General features: G+C 34.5%; 1 protein-coding gene across 2 annotated transcripts in view; it reads left to right on the forward strand.

Moving 5' to 3' along the window:
* The window catches only part of RB1 (RB transcriptional corepressor 1), a 174,700-nt gene that overhangs the window by 35,448 nt on the left and 124,007 nt on the right, over nt 1-15,245 (forward strand). For both annotated transcript variants that reach the window (XM_054529044.2, XM_002824264.4), the window contains exons 3-6: nt 6,993-7,108; nt 9,490-9,609; nt 12,205-12,243; nt 13,321-13,388. In XM_054529044.2, coding sequence (XP_054385019.1) covers nt 6,993-7,108; nt 9,490-9,609; nt 12,205-12,243; nt 13,321-13,388 — 343 coding nt within the window. The remainder of the gene's footprint in view (nt 1-6,992; nt 7,109-9,489; nt 9,610-12,204; nt 12,244-13,320; nt 13,389-15,245) is intronic.

Below are 15,245 nucleotides of genomic sequence, written 5' to 3' on the forward strand. Positions count from 1 at the left end.
CATGTCATCTGCAAACAGGGACAATTTGACTTCCTCTTTTCCTAATTGAATACCCTTTATTTCTTTCTCCTGCCTGATTGCCCTGGCCAGAACTTCCAACACTATGTTGAATAGGAGTGGTGAGAGAGGGCATCCCTGTCTTGTGCCAGTTTTCAAAGGGAATGCTTCCAGTTTTTGCCCATTCAATATGATATTAGCTGTGGGTTTGTCATAAATAGCTCTTACTATTTTGAGATGTGTCCCATCAGTACCTAATTTATTAAGAGTTTTTAGCATGAAGGGCTGTTGAATTTTGTTAAAGGCCTTTTCTGCATCTGTTGAGATAATCATGTGGTTTTTGTCTTTGGTTCTGTTTATATGATGGATTATGTTTATTGTTTTGTGTATGTTGAACCAGCCTTGCGTCCCAGGGATGAAGCCCATTTGATCATGGTGGATAAGCTTTTTGATGTGCTGCTGGATTCGGTTTGCCAGTATTTTATTGAGGATTTTCGCATCGATGTGCATCAGGGATATTGGTCTAAAATTCTTTTTTTGTTGTGTCTCTGCCAGGCTTTGGTATCAGGATGATGCTGGCCTCATAAAATGAGTTAGGGAGGATTCCCTCTTTTTCCATTTGATTGGGATAGTTTCAGAAGGAATGGTACCACCTCCTCCTTGTACCTCTGGTAGAATTCAGCTGTGAATCCATCTGGTCCTGGACTTTTTTTGGTTGGTAGGCTCTTAATTATTGCCTCAATTTCAGAGCCTGTTATTGGTCTATTCAGGGATTCAACTTCTTCCTGGTTTAGTCTTGGGAGGGTGTATGTGTCCAGGAATTTATCCATTTCTTCTAGATTTTCTAGTTTATTTGCATAGAGGTATTTATAGTATTCTCTGATGGTAGTTTGTATTTCTGTGGGATCTGTGGTGATACCCCCTTTATCATTTTTTATTGCGTCTATTTGATTCTTCTCTCTTTTCTTCTCTATTAGTCTTGCTAGCAGACTATCAATTTTGTTGATCATTTCAGAAAACCAGCTCCTGGATTCATTATTTTTTTGAAGGGTTTTTTGTGTCTCTATTTCCTTCAGTTCTGCTCTGATCTTAGTTAATTCTTGCCTTGTGCCAGCTTTTGAATGTGTTTGCTCTTGCTTCTCTAGTTCTTTTAATTGTGATGTTAGGGGGTCAATTTTAGATCTTTGCTGCTTTCTCTTGTGGGCATTTAGCACTATAAATTTCCCTCTACACACTGCTTTACATGTGTCCCAGAGATTCTGGTATGTTGTGTCTTTGTTCTTATTGGTTTCAAAGAACATCTTTATTTCTGCCTTCATTTCGTTATGTACCCAGTAGTCATTCAGGAGCAGGTTGTTCAGTTTCCATGTAGTTGAGCGGTTTTGAGTGAGTTTCTTAATCCTGAGTTCTAGTTTGATTGCACTGTGGTCTGAGAGACAGTTTCTTATAATTTCTGTTCTTTTACATTTGCTGAGGAGTGCTTTACTTCCAACTATGTGGTCAATTTTGGAATAAGTGTGATATGCTGAGAAGAATGTATATTCTGTTGATTTTGGATGGAGAGTTCTGTAGATGTCTATTAGGTCCACTTGGTGCAGAGCTGAGTTCAATTCCTGGATATCCTTGTTAACGTTCTGACTCGTTGAGCTGTCTAATGTTGACAGTGGGGTGTTAAAGTCTCCCATTATTATTGTGTGAGAGTCTAAGTCTCTTTGTAGGTCTCTAAGGACTTGCTTTATGAATCTGGGTGCTCGTGTATTGGGTGCATATATATTTAGGATAGTTAGTTCTTCTTGTTGAATTGATCCCTTTACCATTATGTAATGGCCTTGTTTGTCTCTTTTGATCTTTGTTGGTTTAAAGTCTGTTTTATCAGAGACTAGGATTGCAACCCCTGCCTTTTTTTGCTTTCCATTTGCTTGGTAGATCTTCCTCCATCCCTTTATTTTGAGCCTATGTGTGTCTCTGCACGTGAGATGGATCTCCTGAATACAGCACACTGATGGGTCTTGACTCTTTATCCAATTTGCCAGTCTGTGTCTTTTAATTGGAGCATTTAGCCCATTTATATTTAAGGTTAATATTGTTATGTGTGAATTTGATCCTGTCATTATGATGTTAGCTGGTTATTTTGCTACTTAGTTGATGCAGTTTCTTCCTAGCCTTGATGGTCTACAATTTGGCATGTTTTTGCAGTGGCTGGTGCCGGTTGTTCCTTTCCCCGTTTAGTGCTTCCTTCAAGAGCTCTTGTAAGGCAGGCCTGGTGGTGACAAAGTCTCTCAGCATTTGTTTGTCTGTGAAGGATTTTATTTCTCCTTCACTTATGAAGCTTAGTTTGGCTGGATATGAAATTCTGAGTTGAAAATTCTTTTCTTTAAGAATGTTGAATATTGGCCCCCACTCTCTTCTGGCTTGTAGAGTTTCTGCTGAGAGATCCACTGTTAGTCTGATGGGCTTCGCTTTGTGGGTAACCCAACCTTTCTCTCTGGCTGCCCTTAACATTTTTTCCTTCATTTCAACTTTGGTGAATCTGACAATTATGTGTTTTGGAGTTGCTCTTCTCAGAGTATCTTTGTGGCATTCTCTGTATTTCCTGAATTTGGATGTTGGCCTGCCTTGCTAGGTTGGGGAAGTTCTCCTGTATAATATCCTGCAGAGTGTTTTCCAACTTGGTTCCATTCTCCCTGTCACTTTCAGGTACACCAATCAGATGTGGATTTGGTCTTTTCACAGAGTTCCGTATTTCTTGTAGGCTTTGTTTGTTTCTTTTTGCTCTTTTTTCTCTAAACTTCTCTTCTCGCTTCATTTCATTCATTTGATCTTCCATCACTGATACCCTTTCTTCCAGGTGATCGAGTCGGCTGCTGAAGCTTGTGCATTCATCACATAGTTCTCGTGCTATGGTTTTCAGCTCCATCAGGTTATTTAAGGACTTCTCTACACTGGTTATTCTAGTTGGCCATTTGTCTAATCTTTTTTCAAGGTTTTTAGCTTCTTTGTGATGGGTTTGAACTTCCTTCTTTAGCTCGGAGAAGTTTGATCATCTGAAGCCTTCTTCTCTCAACTTGTCGAAGTCATTCTCCATCCAGCTTTGTTCCATTGCTAGTGAGGAGCTGCGTTCCTTTGGAGGGGGAGAGGCACTCTGATTTTTAGAATTTTCAGCTTTTCTGCTGTTTTTCCCCATCTTTGTGGTTTTATCTACCTTTGGTCTTTGATGATGGTGACGTACAGATGGGGTTTTGGTGTGGATGTCCTTTCTGTTTGTTAGCTTTCCTTCTAACAGTACCCTCAGCTTCAGGTCTGATGGAGTTTGCTGGAGGTCGACTCCAGATCCTGTTTGCCTGGGTATCAGCAGCGGAGGCTGCAGAACAGCGAATATTGCTGAACAGCAGATGTTGCTGCCTGATCATTCCTCTGGAAGCTTCGTCTCAGAGGGGTACCCAGCTGTGTGTGGTGTCAGTCTGCCCCTAGTGGGGGGTGCCTCCCAGTTAGGCTACTCGGGGATCAGGGACCCACTTGAGGAGGCAGTCTGTCCTTTCTCAGATCTCAAACTTTGTGCTGGGAGAACCACTACTGTCTTCAAAGCTGTTAGACAGGGACGTTTAAGTCTGCAGAGGTTTCTGCTGCCTTTTTTCAGCTATGCCCTGCCCCCAGAGGTGGAGTCTACAGAGGCAGGCAGGCCTCCTTGACCTGCGGTGGGCTCCACCCAGTTCGAGCTTCCCAGCCGCTTTGTTTACCTACTCAAGCCTCAGCAATGGCAAGCGCCCCTCCTCTAGCCTTGCTGCTGCGTTGCAGTTCGATCTCAGACTGCTGTGCTAGCAATGAGCGAGGCTCCATGGGCATGGGACCCTCCGAGCCAGGCGCAGGAAATAATCTTCTGGTGTGCCGTTTGCTAAGATCGTTGGAAAAGCGCAGTATTAGGGTGGGAGTGACCCGATTTTCCAGGTGCCATCTGTCACAGCTTCCCTTGGCTAGGAAAGGGAATTCCCTGACCCCTTGTGCTTCCCAGGTGAGGCGATGCCTCGCCCTGCTTTGGCTCACACTCGGTTGGCTGCACCCACTGTCCTGCACCCACTGTCTGACAAGCCCCAGTGAGATGAACCTGGTACCTCAGTTGGAAATGCAGAAGTCACCCGTCTTCTGTGTCGCTCATGCTGGGAGCTGTAGACTGGAGCTTTTCCTATTCGGCCATCTTCTAGTCTTTAATTTTTCATCTGTATGATGAGAAGTGAATCCAATGACTTTTTTAGATTAAAAAATTTTGAATCAAACTCAACTAAAAATGAACAAAATATATGAAACTACAATAATGAAGACATTACGATATTGGTAAAAAAAGACAACTAAATCAGTGGAACAGAACAGATAATCCAGAAGTAGACTCACATATATATATTGTTATAAGTTCATTTTCTACAGAGGTGTGAAGGTAATGGAGGAAGGATATTCTTCTCAACAAATAATGCTGGAGCAATTGGGTATCCAAATGCAGAAAATGAACTTCAATCCTTACCTCACACCATTTATAAAAACTAACCAGAAATGAAGCATAGACCTAAACTTCTAGACGATGACATAGGAGAAAGTCTTAATGAGCTTGGGTTAGGCAAAGATTTCATAGATACCTACCACTGAAAACATAACCCATAAAAGAAAAAAAATGAATAAATTGAGCTTAATCAAAATTAAAAGCTTCTGTTCCTTGAAATATACTTCTTATGGAAGTAAAAACACAAGCTGCATCTGAAATAAAGGTCACATTTTGCTCGTAGGAAAGTTCTTCAGGTCCTTAAAAATCAGAATCTACTTGTAGAACATTTCACTTATGCATTTTTTCATATCAGATGATACTGTATTTCATTGTTTTGACTACTAAATGTTCTAATAAAATTCGCTCTTTAAAAAAAATGAATAAACAACATACTAAATTTTAGCAACTTTTGCTTCATTTTTTAATCTTTAAAAGAGAGAGAGAGAGAGAAAAAAAAGGCTGGAATTGATGAAAGGACATATATTGAGAGCATTTATTGCCTGAGTGCAAAGAAGCAAACCAAAATGGTAAGAAATAAGCGTAAAAATTTAAAGACTATGGTAGTTGGGGTTATTTATTAAAGAGACAAACAACCTTTGACATCTTATTAATTCCCAAGAAATTGACCATATTAACATAAACACAAATACAGAAGTTGATTTTTGTTCATTTTATTAAGATATATATTCTTAATTAGTCATGAAAACAGTGAAGCAGTATGTACTTTGTATCTTCAGTTTCAGAAACAGTGAGTATGTAACATAGTTTCAAAATCAGATTTATTGAGGTATAATTTACATACACAAAATATGCCAATTTTAAGTGCACAGTTCAATACGTTTTAACAGACATATTCACTCATATAATCACCACCATTAAGATATAGAACTTTTTGATCACTCCAGAAATTTCTTTCATTCTCCTTTGCAGTCATTTCCCAACACCTGCCCTCTGTTCCGCAGGCAACTACGGATCTACTTGTTGACTTTAAAGATTGGTTTTGCCTTTTCTAGAATTTCATATGAAAGGAATTATGCAGTGCATCCTTTTGAGTCTGGCTTTTTCTCAGTGTAATAATTTTGAGATTTATCTATGTTGTTATATATATTAGGACATTTCCTTTTGATTGTCAAATAACATTCCATTGTAGGGATATACCCCAATTTATTCTTCCATGCACTTCTTTTTTTTATATATATATTTGGGTTGTTTGTAGTTTTTGGCCATTATGACTGAAGCTGCTATGAACATTCACATATAATGTTTTCATTTCTCTTGGGTATGAATATCTGGGAGTAGAATTGCTATGTGTTATGGAAAGTGCATATTTAACTTTATAAGAACTTCCAAACTTGTTTTCCAAAATGAGTGTGCCATTTTACATTTTCACCAGTGATGTTTAAGTGTTCCATTGCACTACATCCTCACTGACCCTTGATATTGTCAGTCTTTTACATTTTAACTATTCTAGTGGGTGTATAATTGTAATTTAAGTTGTAAAATATTTACATCCCAAGTAGCTAAAATTAAGAAAAAGTTTAGAGTTGGATGGTGGTAAACCTTTAATTACCTGTAAAATTTGGTAATCTGGAACAACTCACTTATCCTAAAGCTTTTATATAATTGATATTTCAAAATAATGTAAGATAGTATTACATGCTTTTTAGCTCTATTGTAATCTCCAGTTAAGTGTAAGTAAATAGTTCCAACTATTTAATGAACATTAATTTGACATTTCTTTTGTTTCCAACTTAATATAATCCAAATTTTACCCATAAAATGTAATATTTAGGGGTGGTATATATTGTGGGGAAAAATGTGTTCTAAAGATAGTGAAAAAGTACTCGAGTGATAATGATAGCCATCAATCATTAATAACTGATTGTATGCTATATACTATGCCAAAGGCTTTATAAATATAATTTCATTTAATTGTTACAAAATGGGGTACATATTCTTATTTTGATTTTACAAAGAAGGCAGTTAAGGAACTGAAACATGAAATACAAGGTTAAAAATACTTGAATAAATAAATTGATAAAAGGAATGAATGAATAGAGCAAGGAAAGAATAAGCGAATAAGAACGTGGGCTTTTTTTTCAAACAAATTATTTGTTATGGACTCTAAATCTCTTAACTTAGCTTCGATGACATTGGATTATTGAAAAATGAAACTATTTTGAGGAATTGACTGACCCCTAAAGTTTCCACAATAACTTATTTAATTTTTTGATCTTTCTAGTACTTTTTTGCCTTATAATATAAAATTTGAATGTTTGTTATTAGTGTAAAATGAAATCCTTTCAAATATATGCCATCCGAAGGATGTGTTACAAATATACGGTATTATAAACATTTATTTTGTATGCTGAATAAGAAAAAATCAGTTATAATACAGTTTTAACATAGTATCCAGTGTGTGAATTATTTAATGAAATATTTGATCTTTATTTTTTGTTCCCAGGGAGGTTATATTCAAAAGAAAAAGGAACTATGGGGAATCTGTATCTTTATTGCAGCAGTTGACCAAGATGAGATGCCGTTCACTTTTACTGAGCTACAGAAAAATATAGAAATCAGGTAAAGTTTCTTGTATAATATAAGCCTCTGCCATAAAAAGAAATGAATTCTGGATTTTCCTCTCAATAGACTTTGGTGAATTAGTGAGAAATGCTAAAATAAAGTAAAACGTAAAGAACTTGGACCAAATAGTGAACTGCCATTCTCTCATGGAGCCGTTATGAAAGTGTATTGATGCTGTATTTCTTTAAGAGGTAGCAGTTTGTGTCCTGGAAAAATTTTCATTGTGTCTCTCACTATTGATGTGTAAGCTTTCTTAATTGTGGCTGTTAATAAAGTGAACAGAAAAGCAAGGATTTGTAAATAGGCTTGTTTTATATTAAAACCTTTATATAAGTAGTTTGAGTTTATCTTAAAGGTATTTAGGTAAGATTTATTAAAGCCTAAGATTGTTTTAACATAGAGGATATTATAATTAAATGCTTTTTTCAGATTATATATTGATTTGAACATGCTACAATACTTGAGCCAGTTAATTACTTAATAGGTGTTTGTTGTTGAGTTTATAAGCCTCATAAGAAGAGTTTATTAATGTGTTTTCAATAATGTATGAACTTTATCTTCAGAAAGTATCCAGGACTTCCAGTCATTTTCTTTGCAACATATTTACAAAAATGCAACAGTATATATTTTTACCAAATAGGTAATGTTTCTCCTTGAACAAAGACATCTAGAATTAAACATAATTGATATTTTATTTAAATGAGATAGATTAAATTATTGCATTTTTGAAAATGCAACAAATACTTTTTTTTGCTATATCTAAATAAAATGTGGAAACAAAGGCCTTGTATATTTGTAAATATACAAAATAATAGAAATAACATAAATAGTTCATAGAGTCAATACCTGCAACACCACAGGCACTCACTGCTTCTCTTCCTTCCTTCTTTTCTTCCCTTAAGTTTCCCCTAGAAAAAAGGCTTTGTTGTAACAATTCAGTTTTCATGGTAATCTCAGGACAGGTATTGCCATATACCTCAAAAAAACTGGAACTGAGAGTAGTTCTTTAATAAATGCTATTCTGAGGCTGATTTCTTTTTCTCTGGATATATCTGCAGATTTGTTCCTTTCTCTTTTCTCTTCTAATCAACATTCTGATCTTCTATTCTTTGTCATTTCTACTCTTTCTTTATTTGCTTTTTCACATAGCTTGTCATGGCTCCCCCATTCCTTTCTGTATCATAGGAACTTTAATAACCTTTTGGTTCCCCTGCTGATTAGCTAAAGCTTTTATTTCCCCAGTGTTTGATTGGTTCAGCCCATTTTTTTGAGTGAGGGCTATAACTCATTGGTTGCTGGACAGCCTATGGATGGGTCAGGTGACTATCTTTTGTTTCAGTTAGCTGCTTTGGTATAATTCCTTATACAAAATTCATCATTAGAAATTAGCATGTGAGATGTAGTTGATGATTACTATCTTTAATATCCTATTGGAAAATGTATGTATTGATGTTTCAAATATGTTAATTTTTATGGAAAAGAGTAACAAAGAGTGATTTAAAGTTATTATTTAAACTGCTTAAATTTTTTAAATCAACTTTCCTTTTCCAAAAATAATTCAATTCTAAAATCATTGGTGGGGCAAATAAAGTATGCATTATGGTGTGTATCTCTGACAGGAGGGTGCCACAGGGCCCAGAGCAGGATGTTAGAGTCAAAGTAGGGTGAGGAGGGCATCCTTTGTGTGGGGGCAACCTGATGTGGCTGCTTTGTGTGCAGTGTCAGAGACTAAGCAGGGTGTGTAGGCAGCTGGTGCAGGGAGTCAGAGCACAAGTGAGGTGAGGAGGGCAGCCTGCTGTGGGGAGTCAGAGCCCTACCACAGTGAGGAAGTGTCTATGCTAAGGGGTGGGATAAGTCCAGAACTGGGAGTCAGTTCTGAGAAGAACAGAAAAGTGTCCACATGGGGGAGGGGGTGGCTTTGGAGATGGAAGATGGTTACTTACAGGGGGACTGATTAAATGAGTAAGTAAACTGAGGATGAATGGGTTCCAGATTTCCCACTGTCAAGGAAGAGTTACAAATATAGAAAGGGAAACACTAAAATGAAGCATATGGTTTTATATTGGAATTGGATAAATGGATGTGAACTCATGTTTTTTCAAACACATAGATACAGAATAAATATATGCATATCTCTTCTTGACCCTTCGTTTTCTTATATTCTCAATGATAAATAGATATAAGCATAGGTATATAGATAATAGAGGTGTAAGTTGAAGGCTAATTGTTTTTGCAAAAAGTAATTCCTTCCAAAGGATATAGTAGTGATTTGATGTAGAGCTGATAATCTTTTGAATTGAAATATCTATGATTTGAAAATGAAATAACACAAATTTTTAAGGTTACTGATTTACTTTTTTCTATTCTTTCCTTTGTAGTGTCCATAAATTCTTTAACTTACTAAAAGAAATCGATACCAGTACCAAAGTTGATAATGCTATGTCAAGACTGTTGAAGAAGTATGATGTATTGTTTGCACTCTTCAGCAAATTGGAAAGGTAAAGTAAACATTTTATTAGGGTTACACTCTGATTTTTTATGTCATTGTTCATAATTAGTTTCTGGGAATTATTTAACACATTTAGTAAAGTTAGTATTACTTCTTAGACTTGTCCCTTTTAATGTTAGCTCATTAATTCTTAGCTTTCTTATTTATCCAGTAATATGCATTCTGAATGCTTCCTGGAAAATTAACCGTTTTATTATCCTTTCATGTCTTCCATTTGTTTTCAAAAACTTTAAGCTTATCTCCCATTTTAGCCTTCTTTGCCAGAAAACTTCTAGTTCTGAATAGAATGGTGACATAAATTTAAACTTCTTCCTAATAGTGTTATTTAGTTTGAAACAAGAAAACAGTGGCAATGGATGGTGTAGGTGACCTATACTATGAAGTAATGATTTGTACTCCCAATGGTGGCTTAGAGGACTTTTTCCATTACAGTTCAAGTAGGAGCATAATTAATATGCTTAGGTTAAGTTTTTTCTATACTTTTCATCAAAACTGTACTTCCCTACCCCAAATGTTTCAGCCCTTAATTTGGCATATGTCTGTTATCATGCTTGTTTTGAGGCTCATTTCATTTGTGGTTAAGAGAATATGAAAGTTACTGTGTTAGCTAAATAAGCAATTGTGTAATAGCATGGTAAAGGGAGAAGGGTAAAAGAGGCATGGCCCTATTCTGGAGAGAATGAGGACGGAGATAGAGGTGGAAAGAAGCATCTCCTTAGGAGGATGCCTCTATTTTCTCCCCCTTTTTCTTTTTTGATCACTAAAACTTCACAACTGTGGTGGAGGATGAGAAAAATTAGAGAAAAAACTCAAAGGCCTAGGGCTTTTGAAGGACTGTCTTTTCTTGCCCCTGGTTTTAATTGTAATATGGTAGCATTGGCCATCTTTTTTTTTTTTTTTTTTGGTCTTTTCTTGATGAGAATATAAGCTTTTTGCACAAGAAAAAGGGGAATTTTTAATTATTAATGGAGATAAATTATCTAATTTGCATAACAAACATGAACTAATTATAGAATACTTGGAAAACACACAAAGGCATAAATAAAATATGAATCGACCAAAATGTCAACAGTGGAGAGAATCACTTTTCATATTTTAGAATGTTTCTTTCCTTTGAGTATTGTTTCACATTGAGTAGAATATTATATGTGTGTGTGTGTGTGTGTGTGTGTGTTTGGCTTTTAAAATTTACCTAATTGTGACTTTCTAAATTTTTTTCTATTCTTTAAACTTGTTTACAACCTTTTTAATTCATATCTGGTAGCTTATTTTAATATGATCCTAAATACAATGTTGCTTTAGAGTTTTTTTGGTACAATATTATTTAGACCCCTGAAAAACTGGAAACAACTGTATATTCACAACTAAAGTTAAACAATAAATATTAAACATATCTAAACATAAAATGTTATAAATATAAAATAAAATGTGATAAAGAATAATGGCAATATTGGAAAGTGCTTCTAATGTTAAACAAATGAAGCAGGATATACTCTGATTATGACTGTGTGTAAGGAAGAAACCTAGACCACTAATGCATAGAATGAAATGACTGGAAAGAAGTTTACCACAATGTTAACCCAAGTTTTATATGAGTAACTTACATTTGTAAGGAGGATGTATTACCTCTCTAGTAAACAAAGCAAGCAAAAACTTCTTTAAGCCAACTTTAATGAGTATTCTATACATATAAGTACTTTAAGATCTATAATTATCAGGGTTTTTTTTTCTAGATATAAAATTTGGGGACTCATTGGTAGGAGTGATTTGGGGTACAGTTCTGATTTTTTTTCCTGCTATAGTAATTTCGACTGGATGCTTCCAAGTTGTTTTCTCTGCTGTCTGAGATAAGGAATCTGCTTGGATATTTGTTTCTGTTGTAAGAAGCAGAAATTACATAGTGGACAAAGCATTACGTTGTATATGTTTAAGGGTGAAGGGTAACTATAGTGGTGATTTTGGTCAGAGAAAAAACCATAGAAGGGAATGTCCAAATAGGGTTTACAGAAAAAATAGAAATTCACCAAGCAAAATGAATGGGAACTGGGAGCGAGCATCTTAGAGATTAGCATGTGTACAAAGCCAAAGCAGTGATATCAGGATGTGCTTTGATATTGCTAATGGCTGAAAGGTAAGAAGGGATCAGATTGGTAGTAATCTCGGACTTTGCCCTGCAGGCAGTGGAAACTCCTTGAATGATTTTAAATTAGGGAGTAACAGTCGGAATGGCCTCAAAAGACCACTCAGGACTTTGTAAAAGGGATTTAAAATTTTTATTGACAAATCATATGAGATAATTTAAAGAGTAAACTTTACTAACCTTAGGTGGATCAGCTGGGTTTTTTCTATCTTATTTGTACCTTTTTTTGAAGAGTAATTGAGAGGATTAACTGTAACTATATATTACAGTGATGTGAGATGTCATAAATTGGGAAAATCTACTTGAACTTTGTTTTATAATGCTGTACATTTTTTGTTTTTAAAATGTATACTTCTTAAAAGAAGATGAATAAAGCATGAGAAAACTACTGTGACTTCTAAATTATGAAAAAATATTAAAAAGTCATAATGTTTTTCCTTTCAGGACATGTGAACTTATATATTTGACACAACCCAGCAGTTCGTAAGTAGTTCACAGAATGTTATTTTTCACTTAAAAAAAAAAGATTTTTATGGAATAATCTCAAACATCTTGATACTTAGGGTTAGTTTGATCGATTATAGCAGGCTACTTCATAAATTAAGCCCATAGATTTAAGTCCTGTGTAGATTATTTATCTTCTCACAAAGAAAATAGTATAAAATACATGCCTTGTACTACAAGGAAGAACTAATAAGGTGGAATTGATTCAGGACAACATATCACCAACTCTGAGAAAAATGCAAATTCGTTGACTAAATCTTTATTGAGGGTCTGTTACAGGCACTTTATTAACTAATAATCAGCATAATTTCTGTGTGAGAATAAATGTAAAAATCTGTATTAAAATTTCCAAATGATTATTTTAAATATGTAATGCATGCTCTAACAGTATGCCCATGTAGAGCTCCAGAGTTTTTTCTTGGAAGAAGAATGAGTAGTACATGAGATTTTCTGCCTCATTGGAGTAGTATTGAAGATAATTAATATAAAGGGAAATTATATATTTACTGATTAATTGATATCAATCTATTAATTCCAACAAGTGAATGTCTATGGAAAGATTATCAAGGCAAAGTGTTAAATTGGCAAACTAAAGTCATCCAAACCTTCATTTTTCTGCTCACAGTGTTGATAATTAATCAGAAAAAAGAGCAAAAAAATTAAGGTAATTTGAAACAAAGTATATTATAGCATACTATGTCTTTTATATATTTTTATATTAGAATTGAAATATTCAGTATTTCTTTTACAAAATTTTTCTCTCAAAATGTGTAGTATTTTTTTCTTAATTTTTTTTTTTTTTGCAGCTTCTCGTGGTCAAGAATGTATACTGTTCTGTGGGCTACATATCATATCTTAGAATTGTAAGACATAGAAACATTAAATGAATAAACTCAGGTGTAAATTATGCATTTAAAATGGACTGCATTCTATTATGCATTTAACTAAGGTCAATTTTTTTTTAAATGCACAACAAGAAACACTCAAAAGATATATCTGGAAAACTTTCAGTGATACATTTTTGCTGTTTTTTTCTGCTTTCTATTTGTTTAATAGGATATCTACTGAAATAAATTCTTCATTAGTGCTAAAAGTTTCTTGGATCACATTTTTATTAGCTAAAGGTAAGTTCATTATATTTATTAAATGCTAATCTTTCAAATGTAATAATTAAATTGGCATTCCTTTGGACTAAATTCCCCAATTTTTATTGAGTAATGTACTCCTCCCTCATTCTCTGCATGGCTTATTAATTGTTAGCAAGTTCTTATAATTCTGGTACTAGAAACAACCTGGGAAATGCTTTATTTCATTTTTGTTTCTAATAGTCCATCTTCCCTCCCTTTCTTTTTTTTGAAGAATAATGATGTTACTGTTTTCATAAAAATGATATTTGCTCATGATAAATAATTCAAATAAAATATTTTGGTCATGAAAGCACAAAGAAAAATTACCTAAAATCCACCCAGGGATAATCGGCATTAAAATTACATAATTGGGATGCAGTTAAGATATAGAGTTTTTATTTTTTTTGTTTGTTTATGCAAACAGTGTTAACTTGTTATCAGTTGAAATAATGGGTTATAAGATAGTATTTGCAAGCCTCATAGTAACCTCAAACCAAAAAACATACAATGTAGACATGAAAAATAAAAAACAAGAAACTAAAGCATATCATCAGAGAAAATTACTTTCACTAAAGGAAGACAGAAAGGAAAGAAAGAAGGAAGAGAAGACCACAAAACAACCAGAAAACAAATAACAAAATGGCATGAGTAAGTCCTTACTTACCAATAATAACATTGAATGTAAATGGACTAAAGTCTCCAATTAAAAGACACAGACTGGTTGAATGATGGAAAAAGAAGACTCATTTGATCTGTTTCCTACAAGAAACACAGTTTGCCTATAAAGACACATACCGACTGAAAATAAAGGGATGGAAAAATATATTCCATGCTCACAGAAACTGAAATAAGAGCAGGGGTCACTATACTTATATCAGACAAAGTAGATTTCAAGAACAAAACTATAAGGACAAAGAAGGTCATTATATAATGATAAAGGGGTGAATTCAGCAAGAAGATATAACAGTGTTAAATATTTATGCAACTAATACTGGAGCACCCAGATATATAAAGCAAATATTATTGAGCTAAAGAGAGACATAGGCCCCAATACAATAGAAATAGCTGGAGACTTCAACACCTCACTTTCAGCATTGGACAGATCTTCCAGACAGAAAATCAACAAAGAAACATCAGACTTAATCTGCACTATATAGACCATATGAATCTAATAGATATTTACAGAACATTTCATCCAAGAATATACATTCTTCTTCTCTGCATATTGATCATTCTCAAGGATGTTAGGCTTAAACATCCTTGTTTAAGGATGTGTTAGGCTTAAACATCCTTGTTTAAGGATGTGTTAGGCTTAAACACATGTGTTAGGCTTAAAACATTAAAAAAGCATGAAATAATATCAAGCATATTCTCTGATCACAATAGAATAAAACTAGAAATTAATAAAGTATTTTGGAAACTGTACAGATACATGGAAATTAAACAATATGCTCCTGAGTGACCATGGGTCAATGAAGAAATTAAGAGGGAAATTTAAAAAATTTTTGAAACAAATGATAATGGAAACATAACAAACCAAAACCTATGGGATACAGTAAAAGCAGTACAGAGGGAAGTTTATAGCTACAATTGCCTACATCACAAAAGAGGAAAACGTCTTTTTTTAAAAAAACTTTTAGGTTCGGGGGTACATGTGATGGTTTGTTACATAGGTAAACTTGTGTCACAGGGGTTTGTTGTACAGCTTATTTCATCACCCAGGAATTAAGCCCAGTATCCCATAGCTATTTTTTCTGTTCCTCTCCCTCCTCCCACTTTCCACCTTCAAGTAGACCCCAGTGCCTGTTGTTTCCATCTTTGTGTTCTTAAGTTTTCATCATTTAGCTCCCACTT

The sequence above is a fragment of the Pongo abelii genome, chromosome 14 (assembly GCF_028885655.2).
Source record: "Pongo abelii isolate AG06213 chromosome 14, NHGRI_mPonAbe1-v2.0_pri, whole genome shotgun sequence".
NCBI classification, from domain to species: Eukaryota; Metazoa; Chordata; class Mammalia; order Primates; family Hominidae; genus Pongo; species Pongo abelii.